This window comes from Alexandromys fortis, unplaced genomic scaffold, assembly GCF_014885135.2.
Source record: "Alexandromys fortis isolate MF-2015 unplaced genomic scaffold, M_Fortis_MF-2015_v1.1 scaffold_45, whole genome shotgun sequence".
Lineage (NCBI taxonomy): Eukaryota > Metazoa > Chordata > Mammalia > Rodentia > Cricetidae > Alexandromys > Alexandromys fortis.
This window is the reverse complement of record NW_026067926.1, coordinates 3563445-3583859: the sequence shown is the minus strand read 5'-3', so window position 1 is coordinate 3583859 and position 20415 is coordinate 3563445. Positions and strand designations below refer to the sequence as shown.

The window sequence follows — 20415 nt, the reverse complement described above, 5'->3', positions numbered from 1 at the left end:
TATTCAGATGGATGGGCGGACATAAAATATTATATCGAGTGAGGTAACCCAGAAAGACAAACACCGCATGGAAGAAAGAGGGATCAGGAAGGAAACAAGAGAAGGAGAGAAGAACAAGGGAGGACAGGCAAGCAGGCTGCTGTTGCTGCTTTGTTTGTTTCTTTAAGCAGGGTCTCATATATGTTTGCTGGCCTCAAACATGCTTTGTAGCTGAAGACGACATCGAACTCCTGACCCTCTTGCCTCTACCTCCAAAGTCATGGATGACAGGTGCACACCAACACGCCCAGTTTATGTGGTGCTGCGGTTCAAACTCAAGGCTTCATGCATGCTAAGAAAGCACTCCCATCCTCGGCCCCATTCTTTACAGCAGAATGCCAGTCAGGAAATGTAGGAAGAAAGACAGAATTAGGAAATCATTTCTTTTTTTGGTGGGGGGAGGAGGTTGGTTTTTCAAGGCAGGGTTTCTCTGTGTAACAGCCCCAGCTGTACTAGAATTAGCTCTGTAGACCAGGTTGGCCCCGAATTCACTAAGATCCGCCTGCCTCTGCCTCCTGAATGCTAGAATTAAAGGCAGGTGTACCATTGCCCAGTTTGGAAATCATTTCTTTGTAATCAGCAATATAAGAGTTTATTCAGATAGGCTGTATCAACGGATGTTAAGTTTACTGAATAAATATATATATATAGCTTATTGAAGAGGAAAAGACAGCATTCTAGGGCATGGGAAATTCTACAAGAAAGCTATTTTCTTCAAATATGTCACTGTCACAAAAAGAAGAAGGTAAAATGACTGTTAGATTAAGAAGTAAAGAGAGGTCACCAAAGGTAATGTACATACACTAAACTGGCTCTCATGGGGAGACAGAGGAGGAAGCAGTCAGAAAGATCTCTCCAGAGCTGGCAAAATCTGAATACAAGCGATAAACTACATATTAAATGCTTGGGTATAATAATCACAACAATCTATTATATACACATTATAAAAGCTGGGCATGGTGGTGCATTTTGTAATCCCAGTAACTAAGGAGATCAGGAGCTCATGGTCACCCTCAGCTACCTAGTGAATTAAAAGCCAGCCTGGACTAAATGAGATCATTTCTCAAAAAGCCAAAAACAATATAAATTTAGTAAATATACATATACACACTTACACACAAAAATGCTATTCCTAGATGGCAAGCTGAGGATGACTATTTTCTTTTATTGTCAAGATTTTGTGCAATAAATATATATAGCTTATTGGAGTAAACTTAAGAGCTGGAGAGGTGGCTCAGTGGTGATTATCACCACCAGTCTTAAAAAGGACCTGGGTTCAGTTCCCAACACCCACACGGTGGCTCACAACCATCTATAATTCTAGTTCCCAGGGCCCCAACACCATCTTCTGTCTACTATAGGCACCAGACACATATATGATGCGTGTGTGTGTGTGTCACATTCAGTCAAAATACCCGTACATAACAAAAAATAAAAATAAGGAAAAAAACATGGACCTAAATTGTTTTTCAAATTGCTTTCTATTTGAAAGCCTTTCATATATTTTACATTGTATCATGTATATGTATTAACTATTAAATAACAAAAAGTTAAAAATATGTAACATAACAGATAAATAATGGGAGAAAGTCCACTACACAAAAATCTTTTAAGAATATAGGCTAAGCCGAGTGCCACACCTTTAATCCCAGCACTGGGAGGCAGAGGCAGGCGGATCTCTGTGAGTTCGAGACCAGCCTGGTCTACATGAGCTAGTTCCAGGACAGGCTCCAAAACCACAGAGAAACCCTGTCTTGAAAAACCAAAAAAAAAAAAAAGAACATGGGTTAAATTTTTAAGAGTGGCATTAGGGGAAATTTTCATTTGTATTACAGATTCTTTGTCAGGAAATTTTGCAACACATATTTTTATTGCTTTTTATACATGTACTCAATAATGCATTGCTTTAAATGAATTGCTCTAAAAAATTAATGAAAACTAGATTAAATCTCCAAACAGATAATTTTAAAACATTAAAAACCAAAGTGATAGGTCATTAATTTTCTAAGAACTGGGAGATGATGGAAGAAAGAAAGAACGCAATGATGGGGAGGATGGCTAGGTAGGTGGTGGGGGCACCACTCACCCAAGGGACAGGAGAAGACACAAGTGTGATGGGCACCTTTAAATTGCCCTGGGCATAGCAGCTTCAGTTCTATACTTCTAAAACCTCAAGGCTGAGTCAGAAACTCTCCCCAGACAGTTAGTAAAGATTTTACTTAAATAATAACTATTTAAGTAAAAAGTATGCCATAGGGTCAGGCATGCCACTACTTGCCATTAATCCCAGCACTCAGGAGGCAGATACTGGAGGATCTCAGTGAGTTCAAGAACAGCCTGGTCTACAGTAGAGAGTTCCAGGACAGCCAGGGCTATGTAGACCCTGTCTCAAAACAAGCAAACCAAAACACATGCCACAGTCACGAAGCAGCCATTAGAAGCCAGGTTTTAGGATAACAATAACCTAAGAAAATATTCATTCTATTATCCTTCTTTAAATGTTTGTGTGTACATCACATGAGGAATCCAGAGAACAATGCTGGGTGTCATCCTCAGGAATGTCATCTACCTCACGGGCCTGGAGCTCACGGATTAGGCTAGACAAGCTGCCCAGTGAGCCCAGGAAGACTCCCTTTTCTCTCGTCCCAGTACTAGAGTTACAAGCATGAGATGCTATGCCTAGCTTTTTTCATACGGATGCTAGGGCTGAATTGAGTCCTCATGCTCAGAGGCAGGCACTTTGCCAGCTGAGTACCTCCTGGCTCCCAGTATATTATTTGAAATAAAAAAGAATGTAAGATTATACACCACCAATATTTTAAAATATTTTGCCAGGAATGGTGGTTCATGCCTTTAATCCTAACACTTGTGAAACAAAGTCAAGTAGATCATTGTGAGTTTGAAGCCAGCCTGGTCTACGTAGTGAACTCTTAACAGGTCAGGCAGAGCTACATATTGGAACCTTGCATAAATAAATAAATAGGTTTATTTATTTATTTTTATGGGTTATGTACATTAATGTAGTATAGCATATATGCATATATCAATATACAATGCATTAAATAGGCTTCATGCAATAACATAGTAGTTATACATTATATAGTATAATATATGTTAAATATTTATGAAGTATGTTAAACATATTTTATATATTATATATTAAATATTTATATTAATGCTTGTAAATAGTATGCACTTATTTAATTGTTGAGGCAAGTTGGAATTTTGAGACAGGATTTCACTACATAGCTCAGACTGGTCTTGAACTCATAGTCCTCCTTCCTCAGTCTCCCAAGGACCAGGGTTGCAGGGCCATTTTCATGCTCCATGTTTTACTACTGGGGTTATTTTGTTCTGTTCTGTTTTTTTGAAACAGGATTTTTCTGTGTAGCTCAGGCTGTCCTGGAACTCACTCTGTAGACCAAGCTAGCCTCAAACTTAGAGAGCCACCTACCTCTGACTCTGGAGTGTTCGGATTAAAGTGGTGGCTCTGGGGCTGGAGAGATGGCTCAGTGGTTAAGAGCACTGACTGCTCTTCCAGAGGTCCTGAGTTCAATTCCCAGCAACCACATGGTGGCTCACAACCATCTGTAATGAGACCTGGCACCCCCATCTGGCTTGCGGGCATACAAAGAAAGAATGCTGCGCACATAAATAAATAAATAAATAGATAGATAGATAGATAGATAGATAGATAAATAAATATTTAAAAAAATAAATAAAGTGGTGGCTCTGTTATTGTTTTGGGATGGGGTCAAACTATGTAACCCAGGCTGGATTTTAATCCAATACATCTCTGAGTACTGAGATACATGCATACACCACCACATCCATCTTTCCAAAAGTATTTTTGGCTTAAGTCAATTTAAAAAAAAAAAAAAAAACAGTTGGAAGGCCTCAGCTGGAATTACTAGAAATCTAAGCTTTCATGCTGACTTCAGAGGGCGGTTCTCAAGTCTTTAAGAAAGTGGGGAGGACCTTGGACTTTCCACAGGGCAGGGAACCCTGACTGCTCTTTGGATTGGAGAGGGAGGGGGAGAAGAGTGGGGGGAGGGGGAGGGAAATGGGAGACTGGGAGGAGGCGGAAACTTTATTTTCCTATTCTCAATAAAAAAAAAAAAAAGAAAGTCCATCCTTAGGGAGGAATGGATATAACCTGTTCTCTGCCCTACCTCGGCCAGCCTGCTCTAGCAGGGTACCCAGGCTAAGCATTCTCTAGTCACTTGGGCCAGGGCATCACAGTCCTCTGGAAACCACCCACATGACTGTGCGTCTCCCACAAGTGAGGCCTGATTAGTGAGTGTGCCACAACACCTATGAATCATCAGGAACCCGAACAATAAGCACACTCCCTGGAATGTACAGGCAATTAAACACAATGTAATTAAAGAGAATAACTATTAAATAAACGAAGTCTGTGACACCCCGCAGCCACACGGCAGAATGAGGCCTTCTTGAAGCAATTTCCTGATTTGACAGCAGCATGCGTCACAAGGTCTACGTTGCTTAAAAGTTTATGATGCTTTCATACAGGTGGAAAACAGCTGGGGAGCTCTGCGTCCCGCACACAGCGTACCCAAGTGGGATAAGCTGTGCTCTGCTCACAGCTGGCCACTGGGAATAGCCACTTTCCCCACAGTCGCTTCAGACCGGTCAAGGCTGCTGTGTCCTTCACAACCTTCCCCTCTAGCCTGTGTTCCTGCAAACTTACTGTTTAGGTCCAACTGTCTAAGGCTTTGACTTAAAACAAAGAGGCTCCTCCCACTGAAACCTGCTGCCGGCTCACTGCCACTCCCACCTCCCTCTTTCACACTCTCAGGCATGGCAGAAGTGTCTGCCCCTGCCTTGGAGTATGTGAAGCTCCAGGTTAGCACTGAGCCAGGCGAGAACGCTGAAACCCACTTCCATGCGGGCACTGTTTTCACGGGAAAGCTCTCCACGTGAGTCGAGAAACACTGACCCCTTTCCCTTCCAAACAGCTACCTGAGACAGTAAACAAGCCCGGCCCCAAAGCCAGTAAAGACGAGCCAGACAGGAGGTAGGAATGCTTACGGAGGTGGGGGAGCAGCGCCATCTCCAGCCCCTTGGCAAAGTGGGCGGTGGTGTCATAAAACTCCAGCAGTCTGGTGAGCTCCAGCTCGGGTCCCGCTCTCTCCACGCCTGCACTGAGGCACATGGGCAGGGAGGGCACCAAGGCCCCTAGGGTCTGAATCAGCAGGACCGTCACCACCTCGTGGGGGTTCTTGAAAACCTGCAGTGGGAGGGAGGCACGTGCGTCAGTGCACAGGAGCCAGCTGTCTCCCGATGGCTCCAAGGCCCCTAGGACTGCTCAAGATGAGCCAGCAAGGAGTCCCAAGTTTCCCTCACCAGGAAAACTGGACAGAGACAGAATGGAAAGTGGCAGGAGTGCAATTTGGCCAGAAAAGCATGTCTATCAATGGCCCGCATGCCGGCTTACTCAAGCTTCCCAAAGGCCGGGGACAGCACTGAGACAGTCATCAGTGAGGACTCCGGTGACAACGGAGAGACTGAAGGGATGAACGGACGAGCAGGGGCAAAGGCGTGAGAGAGCAACACTGACTAGAGCTGGAGGCCATGCACCGCCCGGAGCCTGGCCTGAAGTCGCTTCTGCTCTGCACACATCTCTCGAGAAAATTTGAATAACGTACAAATTCCATTTAGAAAATACTCTCAACCTCCCTGTGCTGATTATTACCTTTTTACTATGACCCAGATAGGTGCAAACATGAACTCAGATATAAGAATTAGTCTTAGAAAAGCTGAATGTCATGTGGTGGTGGTGCATGCCTTTAGCCCCAGCCAGCACTCAGGAGGCAGAGGCAGGTGATCAAGTTCGAGGCCAGCCTGGTCTACAAAGTGAGTTCCAAGGCAGCCAGAGCTGTTACACAGAAAAACAAAACAAAACAAAGCAAACAAACAAAAAAAGCCAAACACCAAAATAGATGCAAATGAAAACTATACAGCCAACAAAATTCAAACTTTATCCAACTTACAGAATGCAGCAAAAACAGATCAAGAAGGAGAATTCACAGCTATAAATGCATACAGTAAAGATCTCACATCAGTCACCTAACTGCATGCATTAAAGAACTAAGGGTAGGGATGCAGGTCGATGGGGCAGTTCTTGCTTATCAACCATGCATGGCTCCAGTCCCCAAAACCACACAAAAAACTAGCTGTGGTGGCACCCGCCTGGAGTCACAGCACTTGGGAAGTAGAGGCAAGCAAATCAGAAGTTCAAAGTCATCCTTAGCTAAACAGCAAAAACAAGGCCAGCCTGGGCTATATGAACTCTGCCTGAAAAAACAAGAACCAGAACTAGAAAAATAAGAACCTAAACTAAAAGTCAGAAAAAGATTGCTGAGGTTTCAGATAAAAAGAATCAATGCTAGAAACTGTTTTTGGTTTTTTGCAAAGAGCTCTAAAGTTGATAACCTGTACCTAAACTAAGGAAACAGGACAGAGTATTCAACTTGCTAAAATCAGATACACAAGTAGGAACACTAGCACCAATTCTATAAGAGCAGAACGCTCCTGAGGGAGGACTGCGAACAACTACTTACCAGCAGCCTGAACATGCGGACATGGTACTAGCTGCAGTCTACCAAAACTGGCTCCAGAGGAAAAAGAAACTTCAAATAGACCTAAGGTTGGCCGGGATCATGAATCAGCTGTCAAAAATGCCCAGACAGCTGGTATGGTGCTCCATGCCTGCAATCCCAGTACAGGACTAGAGGCAGAAAGACCAAGAGATCAGCAATAGCCTAGAATACATGAGACTTTGTCTCAAAAACAAGGTCCAAATAAAGATCAAAACTGATGGCACTTCATCGGTGAACTCTATAAAACATACAAATAATCTATTCCAATCCTTCAGAGACACTGAAACATTGAAGGAGCATTTCCTAGTCTAAACTGTGTCTCCCTAAAATGCTATGCCTTAGCCACCAAATAACTTGAATATGACTCTATTTGGAGACAGCCTTTTGAAGAGGTAATGAAAGTACGATGGTACCATATGGACATGCTCTCATTCTACGTGATGATGTCTTCATGAGAAGACATCAGGACAACCAGCACATTTGACTCCAGCCCTGCACCTAACTTGATCTCAAACTTCTAGCATACAGAATTTTGAGACTATTACTGCTGTTTAACTATCCAGTCTAGGAATGGAGAGATGGCTCTTCTAGAGGACTTGGGTTCAATTCCCAGAACTCACATGGATACTCACAACCCTCTGTAACTCCAGTCCCAGAACATCCAGCATCCTCTTCTGGCTTCTGCAGGCACTATATGCATATGGGGCACATACACACATGCAGATAAAATACTCACACACACACACACACACACACACACAAAAAAAAAAAATCTCAAAAATGTAAACTATCCCGTGTAAGGGCTTTTGCTATAACATCAGCTAACAGACTAACTGAACACTTCCTAGCTCGTTCTGTTCAGCCAGCATTATAGCAAGAACACCAAGACCATTTAACAGGGAAAGTTTCATCCCGATAACAAATGATGCTCAGAAACTGTTTCCTCTTATGAGAAGAAAATGGGAGGGAGAGAAGAAAAAAAGAAAAGAAAAGAAATCACAAGCCAGCTCAGAATGAATCAAAGACAACTAGCAACTGGTCATAAGGTCATACATATAACCCGAAATATGTTCATACTTCTTTCCTAGACACTCCAAGAATTTATATAACTTCAATGGACTTTTGTTTCATTTCATGAATCATATTCTATATTCTGCTAGAGTCTTAGAGGAAGAGAGGGAGAACCCCACAAATCCAACAAATAATGAAATGACTGGATGGGGATCCCACTCCACCTTGGATGTCCTGAGTGAGCCTTCCAACCATCTATTTTGCTAACCACTCTCCTTTGGAACATTAAAGCATCCCAGGACTAGTGGCATGGCTCAGTGGGTGAAGGCACTCATCTTGAAAGCCTGATGACCTAAGTTCAATCCCCAAGACCCACATAAAGGTGGAAGGAGAGAACTGACTCCAAGAAGCCTCCCTCTGACCTCAACACAAAAATAAATATTTTGAAGCATTACAAACTGAAATTCATTATTTCCAACTGACTTCTCAAGACTCAATGCCCTTACTGTCTCTGTTTTGGTCAATAGTTTCCCCACTAACCAAGAATGAAATCTCTGTTTTGATTTTCCTTTCTTCAGGTTACTAACAGCTGCTACAGCACTCCTTGGAACAGATCCTAACAGCTGCTCATTCTTTTTTAACATTTTTCTTTCCAGGCTGGTCTGAGACTCACTACATAGCCCAGGTGTGAGTCTCCTGCCTCGGCCTCTCAATAAGCTGTCATGTCCAGCTCTTCTTGGCTGTTATCACCAGCTTGTACCACAGCTGGTATTTACCTTTCTCAGATCCCCAATCACCAAGTCACCACCCACATCCTTACTAAATTCATTAAATTTAGGTGTTACTTTAAAACTTTACTTAAGGAGCTGTGGAATTATCTTCCTTTGCAATGGGTCTAGTCAAGACCTGGGCACATTTTGAAAAACTGGTTTATCTACCTTTTATTACTAAGCAGTTACTAGAATTTATATCTATTTCAAATATAAGCCCTTTATCAGATCTTTTATAGACATCTTCCTACAACCTGTGGCTTTAGGAGAGGTTCTGTATCAATAAAACATGATCTAACCATGCTTCTCTGCCTGTCTGTGTCATGGTTACTACATCCATGACTAAGAAATCAGTATCAATTCCAAAATCATGCTTGAATTTTTGTTGTTCTGTGGCAAATGACCAGAAAATCCTTCAGTCCCGTCACTCAAAGGAAAAAGAAAACTAAACAGAATGGACCCAGGATGTTCTAACTGAAGCATACTTTTACAAAATGCCAGTGGGGTCCAGGAAATGTCTCTGTACACAGGTAACAAATAAGAGTCCACTGGACTAGAGCTGGACTAGAGCAGCTTCTTCTGCCTCCTCCCCTGTGCTCCAGTCATTTCTGTAAGAAGAGCACAGCGGGGATATGGCCTTAAGAGACCAGACTGAGGAACAAGGGCTGCAGAGTTAGCCTGACCAATCCGTGGTGAGACCTTGTGACCTGCCCTTCACTGTGCACAAACACTCATTAGGATGGGCCCCAGAGCTCAAGGAGAAGCTAATAAGCTTCTAGACGGAACCATCAAGAATGCCTTTGCAGACGGGCAGTGGTTGCACAGGCCCTTAATCCCAGCACTCGGGAGGCAGAGACCGGACAGCCTGGTCTACAAAGCAAGGGCATGTAGACAGCTAGGGCTGTTACGTAGAGAAACTCTATCTTAAAAACAAAACAAAACAACAACAACAAAAAGAATGCCTTTGCAACTTGCAGGCTAGTGACAGTGCTTTAGAGTAAGAAAAACAATACCCAAAAGAGAAAAAAAAAATGATAAACTTGGCTTCCCCAAAATCAGAACTTCTAAGGGCTGAAGAGATGACTAAGCGGTTAACAGCACATGCTGCTCTTCCAGAGTTCAGTTCCCAGCATCATGCTAACTGCCTCTAACCCTAACTTTAAGAGATCTGACACCCTTTGACCTCCTCACGAACCCACCCACATGAGGCACACCCAAACACACAAATAAAAATAAAATCAACAAAAAAGAATCACCTGCAAGATGGCTCAGTGGAGAAAGGCACCTGCTGCCAAGCCTGACATCCCGAGTTCAGTTCCTGAGACCCACCTGGGGAAGGAAGAACTGACTCCCACAAGCTGTCCTCCGACCTTCACATGTGCACAATGCCATGTGGAAACACGCCTCCTGCCCCATAAATATATTGATTCTTTTGCTCAGAGCTGGGGATGCAGACCAGAGGCAGCACACTTGACTGACATGTGCAAACTCTGGGTTCATTCTCTGGCATTCCCAAAGCAAACAAAAACCCTCTGCTCACGCTACAGACCAGAAGACAGTGTCTACAAAACATATTTGAGAAAGGACTTCTATCCAAAAAGACAAACTCCCTTTAGGAGTTTATTGCAAAGGCAAATAACCCAATTTTTAAAAACAAGCAAGAGGCTTGAGTAGGCACGTCACAAAGGAATGCACACAAACAGCCAATAGCACACGAGTGGGTGTTCAATACCTTTAGTCATCATGGAAATGCAAATCAAAATCACAATGAGATGCTACTACACACCCACCAGAAGAGCTAAAATTAAACAGAATGACAACATCAGCATCAGCGCAGATGCACAGCAAGCAGGGCCCTCAAACACTGGTGTGAACGCAGAAAATGTGACCACTTTGGAAAAGGCCTGGCAATTTCTCCTACACCAAAACATACCCTGCCCACAGAACTCACCAAGTCTACTCTCAGGTATTTACAGTTAAGTATAAAGACCCTTGTGGAGTGCTATTCAGAGTGGCTTTAACAACAGCCTTGACAGGATCAGATCAAGTGTCTATCAAAAAAGAGTGAGCCACATTTAATCCCAGCACTCAGGAGGCAGAGTCAGGGGGATCTCTGTGAGTTCGAGGCCAGACTGATCAACAGAATGAGTTCTAGGATAGTCCTGTCTTGAAAACAAAACAAAACAAAACAAAAAACAAACAAACAAAAAAAGCAAACCACTGCATTTCACAGTTTAAAATTTAAATTACTCTAGTTGATAATTTTAAATAGCTAGTTGATAAATTTAAATATCTAATTTTAAATTTAAAATACTCTAGTTGATAATATGTGTATGTTCTAAAGTGAATGATGTTTCAAGATTACTTTCAAATGAATCAATGAGCAGATGGAGACATGGGTAGAGGGACATATCTCTGATCAAGCACACACAGTAAAATGTCTATTGCAAAGCTGACGGGTGGGGTATTCATTGCACAAGTCTTTCACCTTTATAGTTGGAAGTTTCTTTCAAAGTAAAGTAACAGAGGAGGCCTAGGATGCACTCAGTGGTAAACATCATCTGCTTAGCAGGCTCAAGGCCTTGGGTTTGAGCCCCAGGACAGGAGCAAGATTTTTTTAAAGTTTCATTTAAAATACTGGGGACGGCTGGCAGTAGTGTTGCCACCCCTTTGACCACAGCACTCTGGAGCCAGAGGCAGGTGGATCTCTGTGAGTTCGAGGCCAGCCTGATCTACAGAATGAGTTCTAGGATAGCCAGGGCCACACAGAGAAACCCTGTCTAGAAAAATAAAAAATAGCGGGGAGGAGTGAAGCTATAGTTCCATTAACTGAGTGCTCGCACAAAGTCTGGGGTTCCATCCCCAGCAACACATAAAAAAGGCATGACAGGGGGCTGGAGAGATGGCTCAGGGGTGAAGAACACTGACTGCTCTTCCAAAGGTTCTGAGTTCAATTCCCAGCAACCACATGGTGGCTCACAACCACCTGTAATGGGGTCTGGTGCCCTCTGCTGGCCTGCAGGCATACATGCAGACAGAATATTGTATACATAATAAATAAATAAATAGATAAATAAATAAATAAATAAATAAATAAATAAATAAATATTAGGGGAAAAAAAGGCACGACAGGATAGCCACTCAGAGGATCAGAAGTACATGAGACTATCCCCCAGGCCCCAAAACAAACAAACAAAACAGCACAACAAAAATAGGTTTGGTGACGCCTGACTATAATCCTATCAATGGGGAGGCTGAGGCAGGAGGATTGCTATGAATTAGAGGTCAGAGTGGGCTGCTCAGTGAATTTCTTTCTTTCTTTCTTTTTTTGTTAAGACAGCGTCTGTCTCATTATATAGCCTTGGCTGGCTTGGAACTTGCCATGTAGACCAGGCTGGCTTCAAACATACAGAAATCTGCCTCTGCTCTGCCCTCTGCCTCTGCTTCCTGTGTACTAGGATTAAAGGTGTAAACTACCATGCCCATCTACACAGTGAATTTCAAGTCAGCCTGGACCATAGAGTAAGACCTTGTCCCAAACAATAACAAAATAAAATTTAAAATCAATTTTTAAAAAGAAAAGGGTCTAGTGGCACAGGCCTCTATCTCAGCTACTTAAGATGGCCAAGTCAGGAAGATCAAAGTTCAAAGCCAAAGCCAGCTTGAGCAACTTAAGGAAACCTTTCTCAAAAAAAAAAAAAAAAAAAAAAAAAAAAAAAAAAAAGAAAGAAAGAAAGCAAGCAAGCAAGCCCTGGAATACAGCTCAATGGAAATGTTCTGGTCTAGCATGTGTAAAACTGTAGATTTGATTCATAAAACCCACTAAAATAAAATGAAACACTGGGGGAAATTAAGGGTCATGGCATTTACCCTGTCACCCCTTGCCTTAGATTGCCCTAGCCCAAGCTTCAGCAAGTTGGCTGCCTGTCACGCCTGTCTCCAGTAAAGAAAATGGGCCACAAGCCAAAGGTACAAATGAACATGCCTTCAAAAATCAAGGCTGAGAATACAGGATCTTCTTAGATGGCACAGGGCATTTTCATGTACAGACATGGGCTGTTTTTATCCTAGGATATGAGAAGTGTACAAGAGGCAAGGATGTGTAAATGAGTGTAGACAGACAGGCACACTGGAAACTGGTAGCTACATAGAACTGTGGGAACTTAGAACCTAAGTCTGAATTAGGTTAGCTCAAGCAACAATAAACCAGGACAGAGAAACTAGAGGCTAAGGAAGGAGGATCACAATGAGTCCAAGGCCAGACTTGCCTACACAGCAAAGAATTTATCTCATGAGAATCAGGGAGGATAAAAAGAAAGAAACAAAACAAAATGCTTTATCCAATTTGAATGACATAACCCTGAATAAGGAATTCTCCCCAAATAAAACTGAGCTCATTCCGGCAAGTGACTGATGAGGAGTCGTGACAATCTGTGAAATAAGTCACACAGCCATCAGCACTCCCAGGCAAGATGGGCTTTTCCCCTCCCAGAAGAGCTGCTGTGCCTCTGACATCAGACAGGGAAGGGTGGCTCATCCCTTATGGCTACAGATGCCTGTGGACTCAGAGAGGAAGTGATGGGAGGCTCCCACTCCAAACCCAGGCCTCACCTCATCCTGTTCAGAGACTTTTCCTCTAGCTCTGGGTGAGAACAAGGGGACCTGACCTGAACCTAGGATAAAAAACAGTCTGCTCTTTCCACCACCTGACTTTCAGGAAGGCCAGAGGCCCAGCTGAACACCAGGGACACTGCCTCCTTAGATCCTATTTAAGATACAGAGCAAGTGATAAGAAGATTTTCCTTGGTGGGTTCAGAAGCGTATGTTTTAACCCCTTTAGTGACAACAGTGCTTGGTCCAGAGCGGTCACTCATTCTCATGCCACCATGGGCTTTGTTCTCCAATGCTGAGGTGTTACCTGTGTGGCCCACTGGGTTTGCATGTGCCAAGCCCCAAGCAAGGCGTCGTAGAGGCCAGTGAGCTGCCGGTCCAGCGGAAGGTCACTCTGGCACAGCTCTTGCCAGGTTGCTAAAAGCTGTACCTGCAGAAGCAGAGCAAAGGGGGTATCTTACTAGGTAACCCAAAACATGCTGGGAAACTACCCCATGCCACTACAGAACTTAGTGAGCACACAAATACCCACTGAGATTTATCCACTTGAGAAAAGGCAGAAAACCAACAGCTTAGACACAGGCTCCTGTTCCAAGCATTATCTACTGCCTGAGCTCATCAACCCCCGAGCAACACTGTCTCCTCTGGCCTCACCCCAGAGCACATCACTGCACTTGTCTAAAGCGCTCCTGGAAGAGCTCTTAGGGTGGCCATACTGTGCACTGATGATTCATGCCCTCCACCATACTTTTTATTTTTATGGTCCGACCCCCTCCCTCCCTGAGACAGGGTTTCTTTATATAGCCTTGGCTGTCTTAGAACTTACTCTGTAGACCAGGCAGGCCTCATACTTACAGAGATCTGCCTGCCTCTGCCTCCCAAGTGCTGAGATTAAAGGTGTGCACCACCACTACCCAGTCCCACCATACATTTTAAACACACACACAGGGGCTAACGAGATGACTCCAGGTATAAAGACATTCTCATGCAAACCTGGTGACCTTGAGTTCAATCCCTGGAACCCACATAAAGGCAGAAGGAAAGCAGACTCCATAATGCTGTCCTCTTACCCACACGTACACCATGGCATGCTTGTGCCGGCACACATGCATTGCACACACGATAACAATAAGGAAAACTAAAACAAACATCAAAAAAAAAAACATGAGTACTGTGCTTAAAGGGATTCAGGCTAGCTCAGGAAGCTGCAGGTTGGTAGCCTAGCCCTTGAAACCATAAAATTCTTATGACTTCCTAAAAGCATAATGAAGCATGAGACATGAATCTTCTTTAAAAAACAAAAATAGGAACAAATTAAAACATTGTTTTAAGTCCGTAAATGAATCCAGGCTGAAAACCCACTGATTTGTTTCAAGTGACAAAGGCATCCACCGAGTGGATCAAGAGCACCCTCTGCTGGCATTAAGTAAAAGAAAAAAGACCAAAAGGCAAGGAGTGTCAGACTTTGCCTTTACCTACGAAAGATGTCAGCCAGTAGTGGAAGAAGCCCTCCACAGTCACAATCACTCACAGCTGCTTACCTTGTGACATTTGTAGTAGTATGCAAGGAGCTGGGGCATCCGGTCAATTTCAGTAAACACCTTCACAAATACTTTGGACTGATCTAAAGAACACAAAATGCGTATAAAGTGTTACCAGGTTTCCCAGGGCAGCCAAGGCAAGCAACTCACTCTGGTAAATTCAGATAGATGTTAACTAGATTCAAAAGTTTCTACTGAGATAATTGCTTTAATTCAAATATGAGAATCATAAGCATAATAAATAACGGCAGAACATGAGACTCAGTCACCAGACACTGCAAGTCTAAGCATATTAAAATAATGCATCAAGCACCATTAATGTAGCTATGATTCGCTGGGCATGGTGGCACATGCCTGGAATCCTAACACTCAGGATGCTGAAACAGGAGGATGTCAGCCTGGACTACAAGGCAAGTCCCTGTTTTCAAACGCAACACACACAGGAACTGGAGAGATGGTTTAGCGGGTAAGAGTTCTCTTCCAAAGAACTTGAGTTTGATTCTTAGAACCTACAAGGCACCTTGCAACCACCTGTGCAACCACCTGTAACTCCAGTTCTAAAGGGTGCAATGCCCTCTTCTGGCCTCTGTGGGCACTGGCACACATGGTACCCAGAGCAGGCAAAGGCCCATGCACGTAAAATAATAAAGCCGTTTTATTGTAAAGAGCAAAGGGAGGAGTGCAATAACGAGTGAGTGTGACTGCTGGCTAAGACAGATGAGCACAAGGCTCGTGCCAAAGCTGGAGCCTAAAACCTAGGGAGGTTCTGAGCCCCAGTAGTCAGAGATACACCCACTTCCCTTACCTAGTCCTGGCCCTGCCCCAGATCACGGACTGTCATTGACAAGTATATAATAACCCATCTCATCCATCAGCCTCATTTTGTAGGTGAGAAACTGCACCTCCAGCTCAAGGTAGTGGTTGGACAGGAAACCATGGTGAGCAACATGCAGCGCTGACTTTCAATTGCTCTGATTCACACAAACAGCCACTTCATCTGACTCTATTAGTGATTATATGGACTGAAAAACCGCAAGCAAACAAGCCATCTGTCAGATGCCAAGAACAAATCGCACTCCCAGTACCTCGGGGCCTTGGTGCTTGCTATAATCTAGGGTGGTCTCCCAATCAGTCAACCTAAATTAGGCTCCCCTGCTAGCCCTGCCACAACTCCTTTCACAGAACAAATCACACTGCACTTATTGTGTCAAGCTCTTTAGATAAGCGCTTGTTCTCTTTCCCATGCAGACAGAGAAGCTACATGAGCGCTGTGGCATCCCTTGTCTTGTTTCAGTTTCTGGCTACACTGGCACAAAACACAGTTGCTGGAAGTACACCGAATTGTACTAAAAGGATTACTGAAGTAACACCAGAGATGGGGGTAGAGGCAGGAGGACTGAGAATTCAAGGCCACTCAGGGTTGCATAGTGATACAGTAAGACTCTACCACACAATAAACCACAAGAGGGATAAACTAAATTAGCTAACAAAAGGAAGATGAGATAAGTAAAGAAAAAGGAAATGAAAAAGGAGATCAATGAAGCCAGATCTGAACAAAGCAGCAATCTGAAAAAAAAAATCTACCTAGATCCACTTAGTAAAAAGAAAGAAAGGAAGGAAAGAAGGGAGGGAGGGAGGGAAGAAGAAAAGAAGGAAGGAAGGAAGAGTGTTTAAAAAAGAATGCTTAAAAGCAGACAATAAGAAATGAAAAGCAAAACAATAAAAGAATAACAGAAAAGTACTTTGGATGATTATAAGACAACACATCAGGGACTGGAGAGATGGCTCAGTGGTTAAGAACACTGACTGCTCTTCAAGAGGACCCAGGTTCAATTCCCCATGCCCACATGGGACCTAACAATTGTCTGTAACTCCAAGATCTGACACCCTCACAGACATACATGCAAGCAAAACACCAACGCACATAAAATAAAAACAAATTATTAACAAGATAACACATCAGATATCCTTGAAAATGATAAATTCCTCAAAAACACAAACTACCAACTACCAAGATTGAATCTCAAATCTAAGCTGGACACATTAGCATACACCTATAATTCCAACACTCAGGCAGAGGCTCCGAGTATGAGACCACCCTTGTCTACACAGAAAGTTTCTGGCCAGACAGGGTTATATAGCAAGACCCTGTTTCAAACAGAAAAGGATGGAGGAAGGGGCTTGGTCCTAAGCACCACATAAACCACGTGTAGTAGTGCACACTTGAAGTCACAGCACCCCACACACCTTTAACCCCAGCACTCGGAGAGACAGAGACAGGTGGATCTGTGTGCTTGAGGCCAGCCTGGTCTACAAAATGAGTTCCAGGACAGGCTCCAAAGCTACAGAGAAACTATGTAGAAGGAAGGAGGGAGAGAGGGAGGGAGGGAAAGAGAGAGGGAGGGAGGGAAAGAGGAAGAGAGGAAGGAAGGAAGGAAGGAAGGAAGGAAGGAAGGAAGGAAGGAAGGAAGGAAGGAAGGAAAGAAGGAAGGAAGGAAGGACATTAAAAGGATCATACCCCATTACTAGTGGGGTTTATCCTTGAGAGCAAAGATGGTTAACACATAGAGTCAATCAATGTAAAGGTATTTAATCTTAGCACTTGGGAGGCAGAGGCAGTCAAAGCTCTGTGGGTTCAAGGCCAGCCTATTCTACATAATGAGTTTCAAGGCAGTCAAGGCTATATAGTAAGATCCTGTCTCAAAAAAAAATGGAAAAATAATTAAGAATTAATGGAATGGAATGAATGCAGGGTGCAGGATACTACATTAACAAACAAGGGGAGATAATGATTATCTCAACTATGAATAAAAGTATTTTTTTTTGATTTTTCGAGACAGGGTTTCTCCGTAGCTTTTGGTTCCTGTCCTGGATCTAGTTCTTGTAGACCAGGCTGACCTCGAACTCACAGAGATCCACCTGTCTCTGCCTCCCCAGTGCTGAGATTAAAGGCATGCGCCACCACCGCCCAGCTAATAAAAGTATTTTTTAAGAAATACTTTTTATTTATGCATGTCTGTGAACATGTATGTCCATGTAGGCCAAAAGAGAGCAACAGATCCCTTAGAGCTAGAGCTGCAGTTCCCTTGAGTGGCCTGAGAAGGATTCTGGGAACTGAATTCCTGTACTCTGTAAAACAGCAAGCTCTCTTAACCTCAAGCCTCAAAACACAACACTCTCTCAAGATAAAAATATTCAGTTATGTAGGAATAGAAGGAAACTGCCTTACCATAATAAAAGACACAGCTAACACAATACTCAGATGGAAAGAAGCAAGGGGACTGGAGAGATGACTTAGCAGTTAAAAATATTTTTTTGCTCTTCGTAGAGGACTGGCTGGGGTTTGGATCCTAGCACCTACACGGTGGCCACAACCATCTATAATTATAGTTCCAGGGGATTCGATGCCTTCTTCCTGCCTCTGTGGGCATCAAGCACATGGTGCACATAAATACATGCAAATGAAACACTCATACACATAAAATAAAATAAAAATTTTAAGTCTACAATCTCTAGTTATATCCAACATGATCCTGAAAGTCCTTATCAGAAAAGCTAGACAAGAAAAATGAGACAGGGGCTGGAGAGATGGCTCAGAGGTTAAGAGCATTGCCTGCTCTTCCAAAGGTCCTGAGTTCAATTCCCAGCAACCACATGGTGGCTCACAACCATCTGTAATGGGGTCTGGTGCCCTCTTCTGGCCTGCTGGCATACACACAGACAGAATATTGTATACATAATAAATAAATAAATAAATATTAAAAAAAAAAAGAAAAATGAGACATTCAGATGGGAAAAGCAGTACAATAATCTGTACAGACATGTTCCTGTATGTAAAAACCCCACAGATTACACACACACACACACAGAGGAAGAGAAAGAGAGAGAGACAGACACATACAAATCCTACTAAAACTAAAAAATTAAGCAACTTATTTTGGTTTGTTTTTTGGTAGTGCTAGGCACAAAGCCCAAGGCATTGTATACACTAGGTATATACCATGACTTACACCCAAATTTGATGTGACTTCAACACTAGACTAAGGGAGACCCAGCTTTCTGGGGCTCTTGACTGTGGAAATGAGCAGGAAGACAGCGCTGTCACTGAGGCGGGAAAGGCTGAGCTGGTTTGCACACACTGAGCACTCAGCTACCACAGAGATGCTCTGCAGTCCAGGTTTACACCTCTTGTTCCAGGTTAATTACTAAAAGCACTGTCCCAGATACAGAGAAGTAGTCCAGCGGTAGAGTGCCTGCCTGGCACACACAAGGCCCTGGGTTCAATCCCCATGAATTCAGAGGCATAGGGAGGGCAACCTGCAGGGTGAATGGGAAAACTGGAGCAGGAAACCAACCAATCACTGAGCACCCTGACTCTGAGCCCAGAGCCAGTGAAAGAAACACCCTGGATCTGAGACCTGAGCCAGGAAAAGAAACATCTCTTTATCCCTGAACCCAGGAACAAAGAAACATGCCCTGACTCTGAAACCAGTGCCAAAGGAACACATTTTGTCCCTAGAATCAGAACCAGTGAAAGAAATATACCCTGGTCCTAAGATGAGAGTCAAAAGGCCAGAGAAAGAAACACAGTCTGGCCATGAAATCAGAGCCATTTCTTCCCCTGACCAACCAAACTAGCCAATCCCTGAGCAGGGATAAACTAACCAAGCCCTCTTCTCCCTGGGAAAACTCCACCCCTAAAAAACCCTGCATAAACCTCTCTGCCTGTTCAGTTAGAGGCTCCCATTTATCCTTCCCTGGCAGAGGCAGCCACTCTCCTGAACTCCTCCTTCCCAAATAAATCTCTTTCTCAAAAGAGTCTTGGGTGACGATTTTTATTCACCTACACAGAATAGAAGAACCTGGCTGGGACGTCCCTTAGGGGACTGAGCTGAAAATCCTTGCTGGGATGCTCCCTAAGGGGGGCTGAGCAAGACGGAGCAGAAAAGGTAACTTTTCACCAGAGCCAGAGGAGATTGCCACATTTCTGCAGGGGCTTTCCCCTTTAGCAGAGTGTTAGCAAAGAAGTAACATCGTGGGTCCAAGAAGCAGATAGCTCTGTTGGGACTTTCCCTTAAGGGAATAGAGCAGAGTTCAGCGGTCCTCCAAGAGAAGGGGAGGATTGCTATATCCTGCAGGGAGACCATCCCCCACTGCACCCCAGCTTCAGGTAGCCTGGCTTCCTGATAGTCAGGACACCTCCAGGGCTGAGCTGTTCTTTTGCAGCTCCAGCCTCCAGAGCTGTCTTATCGTGGCTCTAAGTATAGCCGGGCTTAGATGTCTCTGCAACTCCACAGCCGCAACACATTCCTCTACACAACCTCTCTCTTGGGAGCGAACACAAGAAAGCCTGCCATTTGCAACTACACAGAAGAACCTGGAAAGCACCATGCCAGAGTGAGAGAGAGACATCAAGTATGACCACATTTATACATGGAACCTCAAAAGCTGAGCTAAGAGAAACAAAGGAAAATGGGAGCCACCAGGAGGAAAGATGGGAAATAAGAAACATCAGTCAAAGGGGGCCAACTCTCAGTTATGAGTAGTAGTGTAGTGATTACAGCTAATAATAAATTATTACAGACTTGAAATTTGCCCAGAGTAGATCATTATTATTCTTACTACAAAAAGAAAGGGACACTGGCCAGGTGGTGGTGGCACACGCCTTTAATTCCAGCACTCAGGAGGCAGACACAGGTGGATCTCTGTGAATTCAAGGCCAGCCTGGTCAACAGAGTAAGTTCCAGGACAGTCATGGCTACATAGAAAGACCCTGTCTCAAAAAAAAAAAAAAAAAAAAAAAAAAAAAAAAAAAAAAAG

The 20415-nt window shown here is 43.6% G+C and overlaps 1 protein-coding gene across 1 annotated transcript in view; it reads right to left on the bottom strand.

Moving 5' to 3' along the window:
- Cog7 (component of oligomeric golgi complex 7) overlaps positions 1–20415 on the bottom strand; it is a 64265-nt gene that overhangs the window by 31943 nt on the left and 11907 nt on the right. The window contains exons 5-7 of the mRNA XM_050143332.1: positions 14596–14678; positions 13362–13484; positions 5092–5290 (exon numbers count right to left, since the gene is read on the bottom strand). Of these exons, the coding sequence (XP_049999289.1) occupies positions 5092–5290; positions 13362–13484; positions 14596–14678 (405 nt within the window). The remainder of the gene's footprint in view (positions 1–5091; positions 5291–13361; positions 13485–14595; positions 14679–20415) is intronic.